Source organism: Dasypus novemcinctus, chromosome 8 (assembly GCF_030445035.2).
Source record: "Dasypus novemcinctus isolate mDasNov1 chromosome 8, mDasNov1.1.hap2, whole genome shotgun sequence".
Lineage (NCBI taxonomy): Eukaryota > Metazoa > Chordata > Mammalia > Cingulata > Dasypodidae > Dasypus > Dasypus novemcinctus.
Genome location: NC_080680.1, coordinates 95,467,236 through 95,494,109, shown reverse-complemented (window position 1 = coordinate 95,494,109; position 26,874 = coordinate 95,467,236). Strand labels below are relative to the sequence as shown.

The 26,874-nt window shown below is 38.2% G+C and overlaps 2 protein-coding genes across 2 annotated transcripts; both read right to left on the bottom strand.

Annotated features, from left to right (window-relative positions):
- Positions 1–541: 541 nt before the first annotated feature.
- On the bottom strand, positions 542–1,489 carry LOC101438734 (olfactory receptor 1N2-like). The gene has a single exon (XM_004480105.4). The coding sequence runs from the start codon at positions 1,487–1,489 to the stop codon at positions 542–544; it is 948 nt and encodes a 315-aa protein (XP_004480162.4).
- An 86-nt stretch (positions 1,490–1,575) lies between these two features.
- LOC101438314 (olfactory receptor 1N2-like) lies at positions 1,576–26,593 on the bottom strand. The gene is made up of 3 exons (XM_004480104.3): positions 25,678–26,593; positions 17,659–17,676; positions 1,576–1,679 (listed from the first exon to the last, which is right to left on the bottom strand). Exons 1-3 carry the CDS (start codon positions 26,591–26,593, stop codon positions 1,576–1,578), a joined length of 1,038 nt encoding a protein of 345 aa, XP_004480161.3.
- Between the last annotated feature and the right edge of the window lie 281 nt (positions 26,594–26,874).

Here is a 26,874-nt window from a genome sequence, read left to right as displayed (position 1 = left end):
GATGCTTATAATTTGAGAAATAAATGGCATAATACATCAGAGTATCAAGCTCTTGGAATGAAACAAATATTAAGCTTTATATAAAAATCACCAGAATCTAAACTTTATTACAACTAAGTGCCTAAGTATGCGACAACCTACTACAAAGAAAGTTGAGTTCCCATAGAGCAGGGAAAAAATATCTCCTGTGCCTGAAGAATGCCGGCAAATGGGAGAGATGAATAAATGCTGCTTAAATTCTACTTTCTAAACATATTCACAAATCCATTGGAATAACACAAAACAAATGAAGTTTGATTGATCTTGCCCCAGTCCAACTGACATCGTCCTCTCAACATAAAAAAAATATTTACATTTGTAAGACAATACAAGTCCTTTATGAAATATACCAACCACACACATTTTGGATATTCAAGTTTATGGGATTGATTTTGAGATGACATTTTTCTCTAATAGCTAAACAAATGACAGCAAAAGGGATGATATTACTTCAGAAACACATGGACCCTCAAGGGTGTAAGCTCCAATTATGGATGCAGAATTAAAGCCCTTGAGAAGAAAATGTGCTAATTCCAAAAAGTTTTCTCAATGCAGTCTTCATATCATTGTTGCGGAGACTGTAAATGAAGGGGTTCAACATGGGCGTCACCACTGTGTAAAATACAGCTGCAATCCTGTCCTTGCCCCCTGAGTGTGAAGAAGGGGAGTACAAATAAACACCTATTGCCGTGCCATAAAACAGGAAGACAACAGTGAGATGGGATCCACAGGTGGAGAAGGCCTTTTGCCTGCCCGAGGAAGATGGGACCTTGAGAATAGTGGAGATAATGCGTGCATATGACAGGATGATCAATGAGAGGGGGGCAGTAAGTATCATGGAGCACACCATGAACAGAGCTACCTGGTTAGTATGGGTGTCTGAGCAGGAGAGCTGCAGCAGAGGGAGAACATCACAGAAGAAGTGATGAATGGTGTTGCCTGCACAGAAGGAGAGCTTAGCCATGAGCAGGGTGTGTAGGAGGGCAGCAAGGTTGGTGAGAACCCAGCATGCTGAGAGAAGGAGTACACACACATGAGGACTCATGAGTGTGGCATACTGGAGAGGCCTACAGATGGCAACATAGCGGTCATAGGCCATCACCCCCAAGAGGAAGTCATCCAGAGCCCCAAACATCATGAAAAAATGCATCTGAGCCAAACAACCCCCATATGGTATAGTTTGACTCTTTGTGTGGATGTTCACCAGCATCTTAGGGACTGTGGTGGAAGAAAAGCAGGCATCAGCAAAAGAGAGGTTGGCCAAGAAGAAGTACATGGGGGTGTGGAGGTGTGGGTCAAATCCAATGGCCAGGACGATGAGCAGGTTTCCCATGACAGTGACCAGGTACATGCTCAGGAAGATGCCAAATAAGAGAGGCTGCTGCTCTGGCCTCTCAGAAAGACCTAAGAGAAGGAATTCAGAGACAGAGGAATGGTTCCTCCTTTCCATGTCACCATTCTTCCTGGAAAGAGAAAAGAAGAAACAAGATGTTTGCATAAAGAATGATACTTTGGTCCTCACTAATATAGTCATATTCACCGTGTCTGCAATTCCAGGTAATTAGACTCCCCCTCCTCTATCTGTCCCATCTCTTCCACACCCATCAATGCAGCCAGGAAAGGAAGGCAAATAGGCAGGGCTATTAGGAGACAAGAACAAGGTGATGGGTAATGATTGGTGAGGTGAGTTACAGGTTCCTTCCCTTCTTGCTACAGGGCTCCACAGTCCCTATCTTCCAGTCCTCATCTTACTAAACACACAGGCAATAAAAGCTGCCATTATTGACCCCTAAGCAGTTTACACTGCAGCATCTAATTGAATACTCACAAAAATTTATTACATGCATTTCACAGAATTTTCAAGGTTCAGAGAGATTAAGTCATTTCAATAGGGTCACAAAGAAAGTAATAAATGTAAACTGGAATGCTGAAGACAAATCCCATGCTGTTAAATATCTTGCATCACAGCCACCTCTGAGATAAACCTTTCTCTTTGCAGGGAGCAGACACAGGTGACTCACATGTAGAGGAGTAGTTCCCACTGCTCTTCTCAGGTTGGACTGTGAGACAGGAGGGAAGGATGCTGACTGGCATCTCTTGGGTCTCAGAGGGAAAACATAATGCAGCCCCTTTCACATAACACCGTATATATCTGGCCTAAATAGCATTTACCACCAAAGGAACCCACCCTATTCTTACATTTTTCCTCTCTGGGACTTTATACTGAGGACCAGATCTTCAAACATGCATGGCTCTTCTCAGCATGTAGCAAGAAAGTAGGATGAGAGGGTCCAGTGTAGCTGGTTGCATTGAGCTGGCTAGAAAGCAGCAAACCATAGTCACTGTTGGATGCTACAAGCTCTTTGTGGAAATTATGCCCACAATATTTCTAGTTTCTGGGCCTCGGGGGTATGTTTCCCTTGGCTGCTCTTCAGAGACAAACATGAAATAATTACCCTAGCTTCATATTTTGTTTCCCAAGGTGCAGGAATTACCAAGGAGCATGGGAAGAATGAGTGCAGAATATATTGGTGATTAGGCATTTCATATTTGACCTCAGGGGTATACATGTAAGTCTGTTCTTACTGGTGAAAGCTATTCTGAGTTATTCCCAGAGCACTAGAAATTGTGGCAGAAGGAAGTTAGAAGAGGATTTGGACTAAAACAGGCTTTGATTCTAAGCCTGGTCAGAACATTTCTTGGTCCTGCTACCTTCGAGTGGTTGTCTGACTTCTCTGAGCATTTGGGTTTCAAGTTCTTGCCAAAATGGCAAATAGCTTTGACATCTGTATACCTCTCCAAAATAACTCTTGAGAATCTGAGGGAAACAAAAAGTCCAATTACAATATCAAAAGTTGAGAACCTATGGAGGACGGAAGGCAGGTATGAGATGAAATGGAATGTGAGGAGCAGAAGTGTTGGGCAAGAGAGCTCTATTGCTACTCTGTAAGGAGGTATGTTGGAAAAAAATTACTCAGGTCTGTTCTTGCCTCTCCCCCATTTTTTGTCTTGGGATTTCACAATCTTCCTCTTGCTACATAAATGGGTTACAGAAGCTCAGCTTTCTATACCAAAGTCCTTGTGGATAGTGAAGTTAGGGAAAGTAAATGGAAAGGCATTCATTCACTCCTCCAACTCTTTCATACTGAAATTAGTGACTTGCCTGAACTAATAATGTGGTGTATCTCCACTGTAGTATGCAGCCACTAATATCTCTGATAAATCTTTCAAAGGTTGTTTCCTTTATTTTTATGCCTGGCTTCCTAGAGGTCATGTCTACCCCAGCATAGATTAGTGGTCACTCAGAGATTATCCTAATCCACTAGGATTTCTCCCTTGACCAATTGATCTGTGTGGGCTGGAGAATACATTTGAAGTCTGTTTAGCTTTTATCAACTGGTCAGGCTAGTTTTGTGTCCTGTGTATATGCACAAGACCTTGAATTCAGGCAAAGATGTATAAATAGCTTGCCCTCTCAGGTCTCCTCTGAAGCATGCCTGCAGATATGCAGCTTTCCAGACTGTCAGGGATATGTGGGAGCTTATCATGTCTCAAAATGGCTATTTCATACCCCAAATCTTCCTGTTATGTTTCAGGCTAATCTGTAGATCTGTTGCTGGCTCCAACCAGGATCTCAACTTCAGACTAAATGTGAATTTGCCTCCCCCACTTTTTGCCACCAAGATAGCTCTTTTCCATGTCACTCTAAGCATAGTTTGTTTTTTCCCACTCTACTCTAAAGTCAAGCTTTTAATAGGGAAGCTTATGGTTTTTGTGGCTTCGTCCACCATGAGAAGATTCCAGAAGAGGCAAAACTAACTTATTGTTGAAAAAATCAGAACCATGTTTGTTTCTGAGTGAGAATTGACTACTAAGGGTCAAACAGGAACTCTATGAATGATGGCAATTATTATGTATATATCAATAAGATTTTAGGTTACACAGGTATATGTATTTCTTGAAATTCAAGGAATGTACACATTTGTGCATTTCATTTTGTATAAAAATTTAACTAAAAAAGTATAAACAAATAACTACAATGAATAATATCCATGCTGAAGTATTTAGAGGTAAGTGTACTGGCATCTGTAATTTACTTTTACATGCATTACAAAAATAAGATAGATTTATGGAAAGTTTAGACGAGTTTAAATTTCTGCAAAGAAGGAGCTTTGGCAAGTTAAACTAAGAATCAGTTTTTTTACCCTAGAACGATTTGATGATCTGAACTCAGAGTTAGGATAAATCAGGCTTGGCCCACATAGATGATTTTTACTAGGGTAAAGAGAAACTGGAAGGAATTTTCATATTATACCATATGTTCATGACATTTTGGAATATTAAAGCTCCCCAAACAATTTTCCATCTATAAATATTCTATAAGCATTAGGGTAGTACATGGGAGACTGGGAAGCTAGGAAGCAGGCTACTAAAAGTCATAGTAAAATTTCACTATTGGGAAACAAGGTACTGCAAAAAGAGTCTGCCTCAAACAACAGCAGATATTCCATCAAAATAACTGCCAAAAATTGAAGCCACAGAGTCAGTAGACCATATAGAGCTAAGCTCAAAACGTCCAATAGGCATAATTAAATCATAACATTTATGATTTATGAAAAAGACACATGATATGTCAAGTAATAGAGTAAAAGAGTAGTGGACTGAGACTTGGTAAAATCAGCAAGAAAAACATTAGAGCTAATAAATGAATTCAGCAAAGTTGCAGGATACAAGATTTGTTTTTCAAATTCTACTCAATTTATTCATTTTTTAAAAAGATATTACATTAAAAAATATGAGGTCCCCATTCGCCCCCACCCCACCACTCCCCCCACAATAACACTCTCCCCCATCATCATGTTACATCCATTGCGTCTGGTGAGTACATCTCCGGGCATCGCTGCACCCCATGTCCCATGTTCCACACCATAGCCCACTCTTTCCCACGTTCCATCCAGTGGGCCATCGGAGGACATACAACATCCGGCAATTGTCCCTGGGGCACCACCCAGGACAACTCCAAGTCCCGAGAATGCCTCCACATCTCTTCTCTTCCTCCCATTCCCCGCACCCAGCAGCCACCATGGCCACTTTTTCCACATCAATGCCACATTTTCTCGATTATTAACCACAATATGATCCTTACTGTATTCCTCCTTCCTGTGGACCTTGGCTTGGTTGTGTCCATCAGGATACAAGATTAACATGCAAAAATCAGTTGTGTTTCCCATGCACCAACAAAGAATAATCCAAAATGGAAATTAAGAAAAAATTCCATTATAATGAGCTCTAAAAGAACAAAATATCTAGGAATAAATTTAACTAAGTATGTGAAATATGTGTACACTGAAAACTACAAAGTATTGCTTAAAGAAATTAAAGAACACCCAAATAAATGGCAGAAATTCCATGCTTTTTGAATGAAAGACTTTATCGTATTAAGATATTAATACTGACAGAGTTCCAAGGCAGATGGCAGAGTAGGGAGCTCCAGGACTCACACCTCCTCCAAGAACAACTACGACAGGCATAACCTGTCTGAAACAATTTTTTTGGGCTCTGGAGACCCACTCTACAGCATCCAGGGAAGAGCAGGATGAAGAGAATAAGAAACTGCATTAAAAAACTGTGAGCAAGGATGGAGGAACAAAATATGGATTAGAGTGGACTTACTAGTATTCCACTACAGAATTATTGTGACTCTAGCAATGGAAGAAATTATATCATTGATGTGGAGACAGTGGCCACAGGTGTTGCTGAAGGGGGGGAGAGAAAAAAGGAGGTGTGATAAGGGGGCATTTTCGGGACTTGGAGTAGCCCTGAATGATATTGCAGGGACAGATGCAGGACATTATATATCCTTCCATAACCCACTGAATGGACTGAGAGAGAGTGTAAACTGCAATGTAAACCTACTATCCACGTGAAGCAGCAGTGCTCCAAAATGTATTCAACAAATGCAATGAATCTACCACACTAATGAGAGAAGTTGTTGATGTGCAAAAAGTGGGGATGTGGGAGTGGAGCATATGGGAACCTCCTATATATTTTTTTTTAATATTTATTTTATTTAATTAACCCCCCTCCCCCCCCCCCGCCTTGCTGCTTGCTTGCTGTCTGCTCTCTTTGTCCATTCACTGGGCGTTCTGTGTCTGCTTGTCTCCCTTTGTTGCGTCATCTTGCTGCGACAGCTCTCTACGGTCACTGGCTGCCAGCTCTCCATGGGTGTGGACCAGCCTGCCTTCACAAGGAAGCCCTGGGAAGCGAACCTAGGCCTCCCATGTGGTAGATGGGAGCCCAATCAGTTCAGTCACATCTTCTTTCCCTCCTATTTTTTTTTAATATAACATTTTGTGTGATTTATGAAACTTTTTAAAATGAATAAAAAAATATTATAAAAAAATTAAAAACTGAGCAACTCACTCCATAGCAGCAGCTGGCTCCCCTTCCCCACTTTAGATGTGAGCCACCTCAGGTCTTGTCCCTGCTTTAGTTTTTTTTGGACAGAGAGGGACATGGAAGCCCTCCTCTCCAAGAATGGTGGGGGGAGGGCAGGATGGCTGAGCATTGATCAAAGGTTTTTTTGTTGTTTTGTTGTTGTTGTTTTAATTTTACCTTTTATTATTTTACAATATATTTCAAAAAATGCCTTTACAGTTGCCTTAACTGCTCTATAAGACCTGCAATAAAAGAATACTTCAAATTAGAACACACAAACACCAAGCTGTAATACCTACTTGTACTGAGCCATTATTACCAAAAGGATATAGTTTTTTTAAACAAGCAGATGTGTGACAATGTAAAATAATATACAAACTTGTTAAAACAAAACATAAAACTTCTCATTAGTGGTGATAGAAAGGAGGTGCTTTTGTTTTCTTTTTTCAACACATCTAGTCCTGGCAGCAAGTTTTATTATGCATTTAAAGCAATTTGTGCTCCTGAAAGCTTATATTTTCAATTTGTGCATATTACCTGAATCAGAGCCTAGACTTATGAAAAATTATAAACACCTAGTCTGCAAGTATGCTTCTCAATCAATACCCTTCCCTCTGGAAGCTCATAATATCAGCGAACTCAAGGTTCTCACTGGTGATGGCATTTTATAATAATTTTCAGCCACTACGCTGGATGCTTTTAATTTTCTCTAGTAGAAAAACAATGAAAACACAAAGAAACCCTTCAGGGCTCAATTTTTACTTCACATTCTCCAAGTAGTAAAATAGCAGCTCTACAGGATGATGAAAAAGAATTTCAATTTCTTCCTTTTGACTTTAATCATACTGGCATTAAAATTTATCTGGATTTAGTTGGACTTCCAAAAAAATTTTTTTCAGTGCCAAATATTTCAGAAATTTTAAAAAGCACTGCATACATAGAATTAGCTCTTATCTACTATCTATCTATCTATCTATTTTACCTTCACTGAAGTTTTTTTTTTTCCTGGCTGGACATAGAAACAAGATTAAGTGACCAATCGTTTTATTTCTTTATAAGCATATTTTGGTTTTTTTATTCAATATCACTGCGGCATATTCATAATAAATTCACAAAAGATAATATGAGAAAACACCTACTAAATAAACAGACTTCTGCCAGGCAATAATGTTTTGAGGTTAGACTTTACTGAAGTGGCACTGTGGCTTTACAGGCATTCAATTTTTTTTTTCAAGTTTGTCAGTTCTTTACTTCTATTATTTCTTCTAGCAGAGGATAGTATGCAGTCACAAAGTAAGGCCTAGAAACCATTTATAGCTGCATGCAATATCATGGGGGGGTGGGGAGGGAGCATCGGGACATGACTCTCAAGAGCTGATATAAACCAAACACAATGGCATTCAACCAGAATCACATTTGGTCACATTTCAATAAGGAATTTCAAAAGCACTTTGCTGATATGCAATGTTTCCTTCTTCTCAAATTTTGTGTTAATCTTATTAAAATAATAACAAACCAGATTGCAAAACTTTTATAGAGTCGTATTTTAGGGGATTATTAAGTTAAAATGAATACATTTTAATTTACAAAATGTCATTAGCAATGTCCTTTCTATAAACATGGTTGGCAAAATAAAAAAGGCACAAAAGAGGAGTAATCAGAACTGTTTTCTTTTGACTTTTAATGAAGAGTACCAAACCAAGTACATCTCATGAAGAAAAGCAGAAAAAATGTTCAGTAATCCATGTACAATTTGAGCTAAAAAAAATTCTTTTCAGAAAGTTCCTGAGGCTTGAGAAAATGAGTTTTCTTATAAAATTGGACTGAAGTATATCATTCGTATGTGATTATATATATAAACAAGAAGTATATACTAAACGTTGTGAACTTATAAAACAAATATGCATATCATTATACAGGGCTCCCAAACATCAGCCCACTACCAACACTTTGAACTGTTGTGAAACACTTGTTACAAACTATGAAAGAGCATCACCAAAATATTATTACTAACTACAGCCTATATCTTACATTTAGAGTATTTTCCCCAATCCACCTGATTATTAACATCCTGTAGTAATATTATAAATTTGTTATAGGTCACAGAAAATGTTTTCATATTTGTTCTGTTAACCACAATCCATCTTCTACCACCGGATTCCTGTGTTATACAGTCCCATGCTTTGAACAATCCATTCAAAGTGCACACTCCATGACTCTCATTTTCGTCACAGAGTTTTGCTGTCACCACTCAGCCAATTTTAGAATGTTTTCATTACTCAAAAGAAAAAATCCCAAAGCCTCTTATACCTCCCTATGCTTGTCCCTTAGAATTGATATAATATCCTCTTTGCCATTGCTACAAAAATATTACAATATGACTGTATTAGCCAGCCAAAAGGGTGCTGATGCAAACTACCAGAAATCTGTTGGCTTTTATAAAGGGTATTCGGGGTAAGAGCTTACAGGTACCAGGCCATCAAGCATAAGTTACTTCCCTCACCAAAGTCTACTTTCAGGTGTTGGAGCAAGATGGCTGCCTACATCTGCGAGGGTTCAGGCTTCCTGGTTTCCTCTGGACTCAGTGCCTCTGTTTTCTTCACAAGCTCAGCTGTAGGCTATGAGGTTCTCTAGGTTTTGCTCTCTCCACAAGGTCAGCTGTAGACTATCGGGTGAATGGCTCTGTTTCTTTCCCCAGGGCTCCAGATTAAGACTTCAACATCAAACTCCAACATCAAGACTCCAATATTAAGAATCCCCAACTCTGCCCTTTGCCATGCCTTTTATCTGTGAGTCCCCACCCACCAAGGAGCGTGGACTCAATGCCCTAATGGCGTGGCCCAATCAAAGCCCTAATCATAACTCAATCACACCCAGGTACAGATCAGATTACAAACATAATCCAGTATCTATTTTTGGAATTCATAACCCTATCAAACTGCTACAATTACTCTTGACTATCATACCTAAATTACATTAGTTGTAATTTTCCAGTGTATCACCATATACTTAACATTTTGTAAAAGATAAACTTTCTCATATTTATACTATTAACCACAATATTCATCCACCTTTGAAATCACTATGTTATCTTTTGCTAGATTATTCTCTAGCTTCCTTTCTTTTTTATAATTAATTTTTTTTATTTTTATAGAAGCTTTAGATTACCCAAATGTTACATAAAAAATATAAGGGATTCCCACATGTCCCAATCCCTCCTCCTCCCAAACTTCCCCTCATTAACAACATCGTTTATTAGTGTAGTACATTTGTTACAATTGATGAACTCATATTGAAGCGTTGCTACTAAACATGCACTAGTTTACATTATACTTTATATTTTGTCCCCCACAATTTTGTAAGTTATGACAACATATACAATGGTCTGTATCCTTCACTGCAATGTAATGCAGGACAAATCCAATGTTCCAAAAATGGCCCCATATTACACCTATTCTTCCTTCTCCCATCTCTCAGAACTTCTGGTGGCCAGTACCTTGACATCAATGATAAGAGTTCTTCCATTGCTATAATAACAATGTCTATAGTAGAATAATAATAACTCTACTTTAGTACATTGTTCATTCCACAATCATGAGGATTTGGGGATGGTGATGCCCACTCTACCTCTAATTGAGAGGGGGCTTAGATCCCATGAGGCAGATGGATGGAGCTAGCTTACTCACAGTTACAGACACTTTGTCCTTGGGATGGGCATTGTCTCTCATCATCTCCTTGTTAGTTGTCCTGGGTCAGTCCAATCAAAAGGAGAGAAGGCGTTCCTTTCAATTGACATTTATGTCCAGAAACTACTCCTTTCAACCTAACTAACTCAGCAGTGTTAGTTATACTCAGTATAATGTGTTACCATCAAATCTATTCATTTCCACACTTTTACAATAAACCTTAATAAACATTCTGCATACATTAAGCATCAGCTCCCATTCTCAGTCCACATTCTATACCCTAGTAACTTATACTCTAGAGTTTATCTCCATGAGTTTACTCATCACATTTAGTTCATACTATTGAGACCATACAATATTTGTTCTTTTGTGTTCGGCTTATTTCATTCAACATAATATCTTCAAGGTTTCATCCATGTTTTCATATGCATCCTAATTTCATTTCTTCTAACTGCTGAATAGTATTCCATTGTATGCATATACCACATTTTGTTCATCTATTTCTCAGTTGATGGACACTTGGGCTGGTTCCATATTTTGGCAATTGTGAATAATGTTATGAATATCAGTGCACAAATGTTAGTTCATGTCCTTGCTGTCTGTTCTTCTGAATATATTCCTAGTACAGGATTGCTGGGTCATATGGTAGTTCTATACTCATCTTCTTGAGGTACTGCCAAACTGTCTTCCAATGAGGCTGCACCATTCTATACTCCAACCAACTTTAAAGGAGTGTTCCTATTTCTCTGCAACTCTCCAGCACCTGTAGTTCCATGTTTGTTTTTTAAATAATGGTCATTCTATAAGGTATGAGCATGGCTTTTAGTTGGTGAATTTAGATAGCTGGGTACTAGCTCTGAATTACTATTTTAGCAATTGCCATGGCCATTGTTTAAACCATACCTCCAGTGGAGTGGTATAAATCTTGTATTTCAAACAGTTAAGCTTGGTTGCCACTGTGGGCTCTGGGGGGAGGGGTGAGAGGAAGAGAATGGATCGAAGTGAGGGTAATTGAGATGCAATGGAAGTGTTCCACAAGTTGGTGCAATGATGGATATAAGCATGTTAAATTTCACCAAATTTATAAAAGTATATAATCTAAAATGTAAACCATAATGTAAACCATAATGTAACCAAAAATTTAGAAAAGTGTGCAGTCTAAAATATAAACCATAATGTAAGCCATAACAGAACCATGGTTGGTAGCTATGTTTCAATATCTGTACATCAGCTGTAGCAAATAAAACATCCACATGTAAAAAGATAATTGCTGGGGAAGTGGGAAAAGGGTTTGATGTTGGGTATATGGGAGTCCCCTATATTGTATATGTGACTTCACTGTGATCTAAAGCTTTTAGAAGACAAAATAAAATAAAAAAGGATGTAGTCACTGAGGAAGGAATGGAGGAAATTGCCTTGCCACTGTACATGCAGGGCAATGCCTATTACTGTAATGAAAGGCAAAACATCAAAAACAAAGTTTTATGATATTCTCATTTTTTAATACCCCAATTAATTTTTTACTATATTTTAGTTTTTCTAAATTATTATATATTCTATTTCTAATCTTTAAACCTGTCGATATTATTTCATTTTCCTACTAATTTAATTTGGCAATATATTAGGCTTCATTTTTTAAGAGGTTTTGGGCCACAGAGGGTTTCAACTATGGCAGGAGAGGAACATTGATGTGGGGTATCATTGATGGGGGATGCATGGATGGGAGGGAATTCTCCAGGGCATGCATATAGGATATATAGATATGTTCAGAGGTTCATTGTGTATTGTCAGAGTGGATAGAGTTACACATGACAACTGAGGGAGAGCTGTGTTCCCATCCTGGGGAGCTCTGTTGCATGGAACACAAACAATCCCCCAACTGCAAAGACAAAGATCAGTGAAGAAGGATGGTCCAATGATGGGCCCTTGATACTGATGACTATGCTTATGAGCCCGTGTCCTTGAAATTTCAACTAGTCCTAGAGCTTCAGGGTACCTAAGAGTTACCTCCTGAGAGCTTCCATATTGCTCAAATGTGGCCCACTCTCTAAGCCAAAATCAGCATGTAAATACATTACCTTCTCCCCAGCATGGGGCATGACTCCTGGGGATAAGCCTCCCTGGTGCCGAGGGATTACTACCAGTCACCAATCAGTGATTCAACTATAAAAAGATCTTGAATAAAAGGGGGAAGTGGTAAATACAAATGAGTTTTTATGGCTAAGAGACTTCAAAATGAGTTGGGAGGTCATCAGAGGGGTTGATCTTATGCCCTTCTCAGCAGCCAAAGTAGATACAACACCAGGTATAGGTGCTCACGAGAGCTATGGAGATACACAGGTTTTATGGTCATGACAGATGGCTCTGGAGCTCATTGCCTTGCCAGTGGGCCCTACTTGGAAATTTGTGCTCCTGATTGTGATGGAGTTGGACTCAGATGTGACTCCTCTACACACGCCTCTTCAGTCACTTTTACTGAACCTGTAGTTGGTGCTGGGGTTTGTGTATGCTCAGGAGACTTGAATCTCTGGACTGTCCATGTGTCAGCCGGACCCTAAGCCTCAACAGAGTTGCAACACCTACTCTCCAGTTTGTTGGACATACCCAAATCAGCTGATGGGAAAGTGAGAATGGTCAAATACCACATCAGGGAACTGAGAGGGTCTATAGCTGCAAGCAGGAGAATTGCATCCATCAGCCATGTGGGTTCTAAATCCCCTCTCAATTTAGAGGTGGAGTGGACATCACCATCCCAGAGCCCACATGACTGAGGAATATAATATGGATGGGCATGGACTTGCTGGTATTCTACTATAGAACTGTTGTGACTCTAGCAATGGAAGAAATTTTATCATTGATATGGAGATGGTGGCCGCAGGAGTTGCTGAGGGCAGGGAGAGGGAGAAAGAGGTATGATATGGGGCATTTTAAGAACTTGGAGTTGTCCTGAATGATATTGCAAGGACAGATACAGGACATTGTTTATCTTGCCATAACCCACTGGATGGACTAGGGGAGAGTGTGAACTACAATGTCAACTATGGTCCATGCAGTGTGGCAGTGCTCCAGGATGTTCACCAAATGCAATGAATGTGCCTCTCTAATGAAAGGGCATGCTAATGTGGGAAGAGTGGGGGGGGGGAGGTTGGGGTGTAGAATATGTGGGAACCTTTTATGTTTTTTAGCATAATTTTTGTGTGATCTATTTATCTTTAAAAAACAAAAGACAATAAGAAAAATGGTTATGTTAAACACACACACACACAATGCCTCCTTAGGGCTGTAGAGAACAGTTAGCTGAAGACTGCCATCTTCTGGGCAGGCCAGGAAAGTACAGCTTCAGGAAGCCAACAGAAAGACTTTTGGGCATCTTTCCTAACCTTCTCCTAGGACTCTCTGCAACAGGCTTGTGCCCCCTTCATGGGTCTCTGGCCCTGTTTTGGCTGGCAAATTCTGACTTGTGAAAGTCCTCTCCAGGGTGTCCTTCTCCCAGAATTTGCCCTCCAAGCAAAAGCAACTAGAGGAAATGAAAGGAGAGTAAAAATAAATAAATAAGTAAATAAATAAATAAGAAACAAACCAAAAACAAAACAAAACTATAGAGTCAAAACAAAAATAAACAGAACTAATCAAGATTCCAGGAGAAGGAAGTGAGGAAAGAAAGCTTTTACCTGGAAGTGAAACAATTGCACAAAAAAAGCAATCTTAAAAATTACACTGTATACCCAGAACAAGAATCAGATGAAGAGAATTTAATGAATCTGATTAGTTAAGCACAGGCAATTCTAAAGGTCTAGAATAAGTTGAACCAAATGTCAAAGAAAAGCCTTAATACAAAGCCAATCCACAGGAAGATTGCATAGGAGTAGGGTGGCAGAGCTAAAATCTCTTTCCAGAACAATGGAGGAAAGGCAAAACATTGTCTGAGGGAGATGTTTTGTGGGTCTGCAGACCAGGAGAATGTTACACAACATCCAGGAGGAAGAGGGACAAAACCAAAAGGCCAAAGTGAAAAACATGAGTTATTAGCCCTCATTGGTTTCTCTTCAATGAGTTTGGCAATGGAGTCTGTTTTGAATCTCAGCTCTGGTGAGATCAGAATCACCAGCCAGTTGAGGTTAAAAGAGATACCTCTGTGGAAAGGTTTACCAAACAGTGCCATCTGCTAAAGGCCATGAAACTGTAATATGTAAAAAAGTTTTTTGGAGTCTTTCATGTTCAAGAACTCTTGTATCTGATCTGCTCAACATTAGTGGATCCCTAGCTCTGTTTTGATAGGTTAAGGTGGGCAATCTTAAAGATTTAGAATAAGTTGAAACAAAAATCAAAGAGAAGCCATGAAATAAACCACTAAGCAAGAGAGAGTAATTGACCAGCAAAGTAAATTCACTAATGATGAATTTATAACCAGATGCCTAGATATTAACAAAAAATTACAAGCCATAGTAAAAAACAGGAAGATATGACCAAGTTGAAGGAACAAATTAAAAATTTGGAGGAAAAGACACATTAGTTTGGAACAACTAATCAAAATGGTTGAAACAAATCTCCTAAATCAATTCAAGGAGATGAATGAAAATATGCCTAAAGGGAAAAAGGATATCAAGCAGATACTGGGTTAGAATAAAGAATTTGAAACTAGGAAAAGAAATATAAGATAACTTATTGGAATGAAAGACACAATAGAAGAGATTAAAAATACACTAGAGGCATAGGAGAGCAGATTAAACAGGTAGAAAAATCAGTGAATATTTACACATTTGAAATCTTACAAACAGAAGAGAAGGTAGATCAAAAAGAATTTTAAAAATTGAGCTCAGGAAAGCAGATGTACCTCAGGTGATTGGGCTCCTTTCTACCATATAGGATGTCCAGTGTTCAATACCCAGGGCCTCCTGGTGAAGGCAAGCTGGCCCACGTGGCAAGCTGGCCCAAGTGGAGAACTGGCCCATGTGGGGTGCTGGCATGCATGGAATGCTGCCCCATGCAGGAGTGCTGCCCCACGAAGAAGTGCTGGCCCATGCAGGAGTGTTTGCCTGCATGGAGTGCTTGCCCACATGGAAAACTAGTGCAGCAAGATGATACAACAAAAAAAAAAGACAAAAAGGAGAGACAATAAGAGATGCAGTGAAGCAAGGAGCTGAGGTGGTGCAGAGATTGAGTGCCTCTTCCCACTCTGGAATGCCTCAGGATAGGTTCACAGAGCTGCATAATGAGAATAAAAGCAAACACAGAAGAACACAAAGAATGGACACAGAGAGCAGACAAAGGGGGGAAGGGGGGGAGGCTGCAGGAGAAAGAAATAAATCTTTTTTTTTAATGGAGCATGGTTTCAGGAAATTGAATGATAGCATTAAGTGCACAAACATATGTGCCATGCATGACCCAGAGAGAATATTTAAAGAAATGATGGCCAAAAATTTCCCAACTCTTATGAAATACATAAATATGCATCTCCAAAAAGTGTAGCATAATCCAAACAGAAAAAAATCATAATAGACCTACTGCAAGACACATACTAAATGGAATGTCAAATCCAAAGACAAAGAGAGATTCCTCAAAGCAGTAAGAGAAAAGCAGTGTGTTACATACAAAGGAAACACAATAAGACAATGTGCTGATTTCTCAACAGGAACCATAGAGGTGAAAAGACAGTGGTATAATATAATGAAGGTACTGGGGAGAAAAACTGTCAGCCAAGAATTCTTTATCTGGCAAAACTGTCCTTCAAAAATGAGGGAGAGTTTAAAATATTCACACATAAACAGAAACTGAGAGAGTCTGTAAAAGAGAGACTACTCTATAAGAAATACAAAAGGGAATTCTGCAGGCTGAAAGGAAAAGACAGGAGAGAGAGGATTGTAGGAGAGTGTAGAAATGAAGATTATCAGTAAGGGATAAGTAAAAAGGTAAAAAGAAAAACAGAAATAAGATATGACATATAAAAACCAAAGAATAAAATCATTGAAGTACTTCCTTTACAGTAATAACACTGAACAGTAATGGATTAAACTTCTCAAAGTACAGAGATAGGCATAATGGATTTTAAAAAGCATGATCAAAAAATAAATAAATAAAACAAAACAGGAACAACAACGAAAAAGCATGATCCATCTGTATACTGTCTACAAGATACTCACCTTAGACACAAGGACACAAATAGGTGGAAAGTGAAAGGCTGGAAGGATATACTCCACACAAACAGTAACCAAAAAAGAGCTGTGGTGGCTATACTAATATCATCAAAATTGATTTTAAATATGAAATTGTTTTGAGGCATAAATGGACATTATATATTAATAAAAGGAGCAATCTATCAAGAAGAAATTATATTCATAAATATTTATGCACCTAACCAGGGAGATCCAAAATACATATGGAAAACATAGCAAAACTGATGAGAGAAATAGACATCTCTACAATAATAGTTAGAGAATTCAAAGCATGACTTGCATCAATAGATAGAACATCTGGACAGAGGATCAATAAGGAAGCAGAACTTGAATAATAGTATAAATGAACTAGACTAAAAGACATATACAGAACATTACACTCTGTATTAGTCAGCCAAAGGGGTGCTGATGCAAAGTACCAGAAATCTGTTGCTTTTTATAAGGGGTATTTATTTGGATTAAAGCTCACATTTACAAGGCCCTAAAGAGTCCAACTCAAGGTTTCTTTCTCAACAAAGATGGTTGCCAATCTCTGCTATGGTTCAGCCTTCCTTCCTCCTCTTAAAGCTCCATGGTTCCAGCTTCTTCCAATTTCAGCTGTAGGCTGGAGAATTCATTTCTTTCTGGTCCTTCTCAGCTGCTCAGGTCTCTGGTCTCTTCAGCTGCAACTGTCAAGTGAATAGCTCAGCTATCCCCAGGACTCCAGCATCATAACTAAGTTCTCTCCTCTGCTATGTCTTCCACTGAGTGTTCTCCTTGAGTGAGTGTCCATTTAAGTAGCCCACCGGGGGATGGGGACTCAACCCTGACTATCCCTAATGATGTGATTGAATCAAAGACCTAATCTTGATTTAAACAATTAAATATAAAACCTTTGAATTTAATACAATCAAAGGGTATCACACCCAGAGGAAAGGATCAGTTTACAAACATAATTCTTATTTTGGGGGAGATTTATAAATAATCTCAAACTACCACACACCCAAAAACAGCAAAATATACATTCTTCTCAAGTGCTCATGAATCATTCTCCATGACAGGCCACATGTTGGGTGACAAAACAGGGCTCAACAAATTTTAAAAGATTGAAATTGTACAAAGCACTTTCTCTGAACATAATGGAATGAATCAATAACAGGTGGAAAATTGGAAAATTAAAAATATATGTAAATTAAGCAACACATTCTTAAACAATCAGTGGGTCAGAGAAGAAATTGCAAGAGAAACCAGTAAATATCTCAAGATGAATGAAAGAAGAAATAACAAAAAGTAGAGCAGAAATAAATGGAATTGAGAATAAGAAAACAATATTGAGAATGAACAAAACCAAAGTTGTTTCTCTGAGGTCAATAAAATTCTTTGAAAAGATCAGTAAAACATTTAGCTTGAATGACAAATAAAACAATAGAGAGGTACAAATAAATAAAATCAGGAATGAGAGGGAGTACATTACTACTGACCCTACAGAATAAAAAGATCATAAGAGGATACCATAACAACTGTATGCAAACAAATTAGACAACTTAGATTATATGTACGAAGTCCTAGAAACACATAAATGACCTCCATTAACTCTAGAAGAAGTAGAAGTACTCGAAAGAGCAATTACAAGTAAAGAAAGTAAAGAAGGATGGCGGTAATGTGGGAAAGTGTGGGAGAGGGAGGGAGGACGGCTTATGGAAATACCCTATATTTTTAAGTAACATTTATGTACTATAAAGTTTTTTTAATTAATTTTTAAAATTCTTAAAAACCTAGCAAAGAAAAGCCCAGGACCAGATGCCTTCACAGGTGAATTCTACCAATCATTCCAAGAAGAATTAGTATCAATCCTGCTTAAAATCTTCCAAAAAACTTGAAAAGGAGGGAACACTACCTAACTCATTTTTTGAAGCCAACATCACCCTAATACCAAAGCAATATACACTATTGGAAATGAAAATTACAGATCGATCTCTCTAATGAATATAGATGCAAAAATCCTCAACAAAACAATTGCAAATTGAATCCAACAGTACATTTGAGGAATTATACACCTTGATGAAGTGGGTTTTATTACAGGTATGCAAGGGTGGTTCAACACAAGAAAATCAATTAATATAATATATCATATTAATAAATCAAAGGGGAAAAGTCATATGATCAACTCGATGGATACAGAAAAGGAATGTGACAAAATCCAGCATCCTTTCTTGATAAAAACACTTTAAAAGTTGGGAATAGATGGAAATTTCCATAACCATGATAAAGGGCATACATGAAAAACTCACAGTAAACATTAGACTCAATGGTGAAAGACTGCAAGCTTTCCCTCTAAGATCGAGAATAAGACAAGGATATGCACCGTAACCACTGTTATTCAATATTGTGCTAAAATTTCCAGCTGGACCAGTTAGGCAAGAAAAACAAATAAAAGACATACAGATTTGAAAGGAAGAAGTAAAACTTTCACTCTTTGCACTTGACATGATTTTATATATAAAAAGTCCCCCCAAAAAATCTGCAACAAAGCTACTAGAGCTAATAAATAAGTTCAACAAAGTTGTGGGATACAAGATCAACACACAAAATTTAGTAGTGTTTCTATCACTAATATTGGGCAAGCTGAGGAGGAAATCAAGGAAAAAAAATCCATTTACAATGGCAACTAAAGTAATCAGATATCTAGAAATAAATTTAGCCAAGGATATAAAGGGTAGGGAGAGGGAAGAATAGATATGATGCAGGGGCATTTTCAGGACTTGCAGTTGTCCTAGGTGGTACTTCAGGGACAGATGCTGGACATTGTATGTTCTGTCATGGCTCACTGAGTGGATTTGGGGAGAGTGTATACTACAATGTAAACCATTATCCACATGGTGTAGGAGTGCTCCAAAATGTATTCACCAAATGTGATGAATGTGCCATGATGTTGAAAGAGGTTGTTGATATGGGAGGAGTGGGGGAAGGGGATGGGAGATATATGGGAACCTCTTCTATTTTTTAATGTAATATTTAAAAAAATAAAGAAAAAAATATAATCAGTTTATATGTGAAAATAAAAGAAAAATGTTGGTATAGATAGAAAAAAAAAAAAAAGACCTGTACACAGAAAACTAAAAAACATTGCTAAAAGAAATCAAAGAAGACCTAAATAAATGGAAGACACCCCATGTTCATGGATTGGGTGTCACTTCTATCCAATCAATTTACACATTCAATGCAAGTCTAAACTTCTAACAGCCTACTTTGCAAAAATACAAAATCCAGTTATGAAATATATTTGGAAGGGTAAGTTCTCTGAATAGCCAAAAACATCTTGAAAAAGAAGACTTAAGTTGGAGGACTCACAATTCCTGACTTTAAAGCATATTATAAAGCTAGAATAGTCAAAACACAATGTTACTAGCATAAAGGTACATATATTGGCCAACGCAGTCTAACAGAGTTCAGAAAGAGACTCTCAAAGCTAAGCCCAATTGTTATTTCACAAGCCTGCCAAGTCTACTTAACTGGGACAAAACAGTGTCTGCAACAAATGGTGCTGGGAGAACTGGATATCCATATCCAAAAGAATGAAAAAAGATCCTAATCACACACCTTATAAAAAAACTGACTCCAAACGGATCAAAGACCTAAATATAAGAACTAGGACCATAAAATTTCTAGAATAAAATGTAGGGAAGCATCTTTGAGACCTTGTGAGAAATTGTTTCTTAGGCTTTATACCCAAAGCACAAGCAATGAAAGATAAAATAGATAAATGGGACCTCCTTAAAATTAAAAACTTATCGTCAATAAGAGCACACATCTGATAACAGTTTAGTATCCAGAATACATAAAGAAATCCCACAACTCAACAATAAAAAGAAGAAATCCAATAAAATGGAGCAAATGGCTTGAATAGACATTTTTTCCAAAGAGGGAATACAAATGGCTAAAAAGCACAAGAAAAGATCCTCAACATCACCAGCTATCTGGCAAATGCAAATAAAAGCCACAATAAGCTATCATTTCAGACCCATTAGAATGGCCACTATTAAAAAAGCAAAACTACAAGTGTTGGAGAGGATGGAGAGAAATAGGAATACTCATTCATTGTTGGTGACAGTGCAGAATGGTGCAGCCACTGTGGAAGCAGTTTCATGGTACCTTGGGAAGCTAAGTATAGGACTGCCATATGATCTGGCAATCCCACTGCTAGGTATATACCCAGAATAACTGAATGCAGAAACACAAACAGACATTTGCACACTGATGTTCATAGCAGCATTTTTCGAAATTGTCGGAAGATGGAAGCATCCCCAGTGTCCATCAACCGATGAACAGATGAAAAAAATGAAGTATATGCATATGATGGATTATTATTCAGATGGAAGGAGAGAAGTCCTGATGCATGCAACAACATGAATGAAACCTGAGGACATTTTATTGGTGAAATGAGCCAAACAGAAAAGGACAAATATCATATGATCCAATTAATATGAACTCATTGTAATAAGAAAACTCATAAAGTAGAATCTAGAATATAGGTTACCAGGATTTAATATGGAGGCAGTGAATGGGGAGCTGATGCTTAATTTGCACATAACTTTCATTTAAATTGATTGTAAATATTCGGAAATGCAAGAGGTGATAGTAACACATTACTGTGAGTATATAATAAAGACAAACAGTTCTGAATTACATATGTGAATGTGGTTGGAGGGGGAAATTTGGGGTTGTGGATGTTACTAGAAGGAACGCTAGAGTTTTGATAAAACACTGGGCTGTATACACAGTGAACCCTGCGGTGAAAGATGACTGCTTAATAGTACAGATTTAAAAGTGTTCTTCATAAACTATAACAAATGTATGTCACTGTTACAATGTAGTAATAATAGGGTTATATATAGGAAAAATACACATAATGCAAACCATGAACTGTAGTTAACAGTAATAGTTTAATATTATTTCATCAACTGAAACAAAGGTTACCACATCAAAAGAAAGTGTCAACAATAGGGGGTATACAGTGATGCTGTAATTGTTTACATGACATTTATGTAAGCCTACAGGTTCTCTATTTTTTTTAAATTACAATAATTTTTTAAACTATGTTAAGTGAGAAAAACAGACTTTATTACATATTGTATGAATCCTTTTGTATAAAATGTAAATATAAGTAAATCTATAGAGTCAGAATTAGATTAGTGGTTATGTGAGACTAGGGAAGGAAAAAGGGATAGAGAGATGACTACTAAGAGGTATAGAGTTTTCTTTTTGGAATAATGAAAATGTTATAAAATTAATTATGGTGATGAAACTCTGTGACTATACTAAAAGCCACTGAATGTACACTTTGGATGGATTGTATGGTATGTGAATATATCTCAATAAAAGTGCTTTTTTAAAAAGATGTCACTATTACTCAAAATGAGCTACAGATTCTGTGCAATTCCTATCAAAATTGCAGCAGTATTTTTGCAGAAATAGAAAAGTTAATCCTCAAATTCATATGGGATTGCAAGGTGCCCAAAATAGCCAAAAACAATCTTGGAAAAGAAGATCAAATATGGAGGCCTCACACTTCCCAATTTCAATACCTACTGTGAATCTACAGTAATCAAAACACCATGATACTGGAAGAAGGATAAACATAGAGACAAAAAGAATAGAATTCAGTCCAGAAATAAATCCATACAGTCATGGCCAATGGATTTGCAACAAGGGTGCTGAGACTATTCAATGGAGAGAGTATTCTCTTCAACAAATAGTGCCTGGAAAATAGACTGTCCATATGCAAATATATAGAGATGGACCCCCTACTTCATACCATATTCAACTCAAAACGGATCAAGGGCCTGGACATAAGAACTAAAACCATAAAACATTTAGAAAAAAGCAAAGGGGGAAATCTTCATGACCTTGGATTTGGCAATTTCTTAGATAAGACACTAGAAGCACATGTTAAAATAGGGAAAAAAATAGATAAATTGGACTCCATAAATTCAAAACTTTTGTGCTTCAAAGGACACCATTAAAAATGTGAGAAAACAACCAATGGATTGGGAGAAAATATTTATAAATCGTATATTTTATGAGCCTAGTATCCAGAATATATAAAGTACATTTACAACTCAATGATAAAAAGATAAATAACTCAATTATGAAATAGACAAATGATTGGAATAGGTATTTTTTTCCAAAGAAGATATACAAATGGCCAATAAGCATATGAAAACATTTTCAATATCATTAGCCACTGAAGAAATTAAAATCCAAACCACAATGTGAGACTACTTCACACCTACTAGGATGCCTATTATTGAAAAATAATATGGAAAATATCAAGGATTCAGAGAAATTGGAAACCTTGTACCTTGTTGGTGAGAATGTAAAATGGTGTAGCCACAGTGCAAAGCATCTAGGAAGTTTCTCAAAAAGTTTAACATAGAATTACCCTATGAGCCAGAAGTTCCACTTCTAGGCCTATACCCAAAATAATTGAAAACAGGAACTCAAACAGATACTTGCATATAATTTATTCACAATTAACTTGTTTGTAGAAGCTTATTCACAGGAGCCAAAATGTGATAGTAACCCATATGTCCATCAACAAATGAACGATTTAAAAATGTGGCCTATGCATGCAATAAATTTTACTCAGCTATTAAAGAAATGAAATTTTGACACAATACAATGTAGATGAATCTTCAATCATTATGTTGAGTGAACTAAGTCAGACACAAAAGGACAGATATTTTATGATTTCACTTACATGAAATACCTAGAATTATCAAAGTAATAGAGACAGAAAATAGATTAGAGATTAATCAGGGACCTGAATAGGAGGTGAAAGTGGAAAAATTGCTTGATGGGTACAGGATTCCTCTTTGAGCAGGAAAAAGTTTGGATAACGGATAGTGCTGATAGTAGCACAATATTGTAACTGTGATTAATACCACTGAATTGCACACTTAGAAAGTATTAAAATGGGAAATTTTGTATTATATATATGTTATGGCAATCATTTTCATTTTTTAAATCAGTGATTAAATGATTCAGCCTCACTATTTTCTGGAGAGATGATTCTCTGAGGAGTGGCCCATGTGGTTTCTCCAAGAATTTCAAGCAAAACTGAGCCTAGTAACACATTCAAAGCACATTTTCGGTTTGTTTGTTTGTTTATTTTGCTTTTCTGCCTACTTTGGCTCTCTTTCCCTCTTTCTCTCTTTTGCTTTTTGGTATCCTGTGTGAAACATATTACCTATTTCAAAAACCATGGGTCAGGATCTGATTCTGTTAGAACATACATAAACACAGGTGTCCTTGTATTAAACTTCCTTTTATTGCTTGAGGGTTTTTGAGTGGATTGGCAATGGAACAAATTTGACTAATTTACAGGCAAAACCAATCAATGGGAAATTTAGGTGGAGGTACTACTCAGAAAGTAGTCAACATCAAAAAGGATTTTAATAAGTCACAGGGCCCAGGACAGGCTTTAGAAATCTACTTATTGATGCCTAACACACACAGACAGGAGAGCAGCAAAAGAGATAATATGTTGAGCACCAATACAGAAAAGGCATTTTCCTTTTTTTTTTAAAGATTTATTTATTTATTTAATTCCCTCCCCTGGTTCTCTGGTCTGTTCTCTGTGTCTATTTGCTGCGTCTTGTTTCTTTGTCCGCTTCTGTTGTCGTCAGCGGGATGGGAAGTGTGGGCGGCGCCATTCCTGGGCAGGCTGCACTTTCTTTCACGCTGGGCGGCTCTCCTTACAGGGTGCACTCCTTGCGTGTGGGGTTCCCCTACGCGGGGGACACTTCTGCGTGGCAGGGCTCTCCTTGCGCGCATCAGCACTGCGCATGGACCAGCTCCACACGGGTCAAGGAGGCCCGGGCTTTGAACCGCGGACCTCCCATGTGGTAGACGGACACCCTAACCACTGGGCCAAGTCCGTTTCCCAGAAAAGGCATTTTCATATGTGTTATCCTATCATTGTAGGCAAGTTTTATCTCCCCAATATATTTTGAAGGAAGCACTCATCTACATTCTTATTCTGTGTGTTCAGGTAGGGCTAACCTCATTTCCCAAAATCAAGAATGCAGTGTGCAACACAGACTAGATAATTGAAATTAGTTGGTTCTTTTGGCCACAGTTTTTGGTTTAGAGATGCACCTGTGACTCCTGCAAGCCGGAGAAAACCTGATTATCTCTATAACCATCAGAAGAGACCATTTGTTTTTAATGCTGATGGTTAACTTTGAGAACATGGTGGTGCTGAGAACATGGTGGCTCTCTTTGTCTCCACATCATTAGACAGAGACAGAGAGAGACCAGGGTTCAGATGATGTTGCTTGATATTTTGTATCTAGCTCTGCGGTATGGATGGACTTTCCAGTTATCTGAGCCAACAAACCCCTCTCCTTTTTTGTTTATGTTTTAAGTTATCTTCAGTTAGATTCTGTTCCTTGTGCCAAAAAGAATGTTAATTAATATAAGCTTTCAAAATTCACAAGCCAAGCATTTCTATTGTCAATTTATAGATGTTGAATTTGAGGATAAGAGGTAAAGTAACTTGTCCAGATCTCAGAACGAAAACATATGCATTTGAATCAATGACTTACACCATACTGTGTTGTCTCCTTGTTGTGCTTAAGGATGAGACCATTATTATCTTGATTCCTCTTCTTCCAGGTTAGAGTGTTCCTGGAGAGAGATGCTAAAGCAGTGAACTAGGAAGGTCCTAAGCGGGGCAAGATAATCTACTATATTGATACCATTCATTGCTTTCTTACAGAGAACAGATATCTGATGACAGGCTATACAGGGATGGTATGGTTTTAACATGAGGGTTAGGAAACTTTAATAGTTTGAGATATTCCTGCAAAATGAGAATTTAAAGAGCCACAGAGTATCGAGAGGGCTCTTTTCACAGGCTAGCTCAAACCAGCCATAATCTGACCCCAAGGCCATTTCAGACTCACCCATGTCCCCAACAACAGAATCTCTACAATCCATATTCTTTACTACAGACTGATACTATCTTCAAAATAATCAGTCTAGCTTCAATAACAGCCATGGATCACTATAAGCTCAGGATCTCAAACGAAGTTGGAGACCCATCCTGAATTACTTTATCTTGTCATAAGTTTCAATGCAACCTAAATTGTATTAGGATTTAGTTTATTAATAGGGTTGTATAAAGGATTCAGTTTATTAATACATTTCATTATACTACCACTAGTAAAGTAGTACTATAGTAGTATACCAGCAGTGTATGGTACATGCTATACACTTATAATGTGTGGGCTACCCAGGGTGTGAACTCCAGATATGGACCTAAGGTTAGAGACCATGAGAGGAAAGTGTGTTCAGACTGAGAAATCTGTTCAGTGTTCTTTTCATATCCTTATTTCTGAAGCTGTAGATGAAGGGGTTCAACATGGGGGTCACCACTGTGTAAAATACAGCTGCAATGCTATCTTTTCCCCCTGAGTGTGAAGAAGGGGGGCACAGGTAGACACCAATTGCAGCACCATAGAACAGGAAGACAACAGTGAGATGGGAACCACAGGTGGAAAAGGCTTTTTGCCTGCCAGAGGAAGTTGGGACCCTGAGGATGGTGGAGATAATGTGTACATACGACAGGATGACCAGTGAGAGGGGGGCAGTAAGTATCATGGAGCCTACTATGAACAGGGCTACCTGGTTGGTGTGGGTGTCTGAGCAGGAGAGCTGCAGCAGAGGGATCAAGTCACAGAAGAAGTGATGAATGGTGTTGTCTGCACAGAAGGAGAGCTTAGCCATGAGCAGGGTGTGTAGGAGGGCAGCAAGGTTGGTGAGAACCCAGCATGCTGAGAGGAGGAGTACACACACATGAGGACTCATGAGTGTGGCATAGTGGAGAGGCCTACAGATGGCAACATAGCGGTCATAGGCCATCACCCCCAAGAGGAAGTCATCCAGAGCCCCAAACATCATGAAAAAATGCATCTGAGCCAAACAACCCCCATATGGTATAGTTTGACTCTTTGTGTGGATGTTCACCAGCATCTTAGGGACTGTGGTGGAAGAAAAGCAGGCATCAGCAAAAGAGAGGTTGGCCAAGAAGAAGTACATGGGGGTGTGGAGGTGTGGGTCAAATCCAATGGCCAGGACGATGAGCAGGTTTCCCATGACAGTGACCAGGTACATGCTCAGGAAGATGCCAAATAAGAGAGGCTGCTGCTCTGGCCTCTCAGAAAGACCTAAGAGAAGGAATTCAGAGACAGAGGAATGGTTCCTCCTTTCCATGTCACCATTCTTCCTGGAAAGAGAAAAGAAGAAACAAGATGTTTGCATAAAGAATGATACTTTGGTCCTCACTAATATAGTCATATTCACCGTGTCTGCAATTCCAGGTAATTAGACTCCCCCTCCTCCATCTGTCCCATATCTTCCACACCCATCAATGCAGCCAGGAAAGGAAGGCAAATAGGCAGGTCTATTAGGAGACAAGAACAAGGTGATGGGTAATGATTGGAGGGTGAGTTACAGGATCCTTCCCTTCTTGCTACAGGGATCCACTGTCCCTA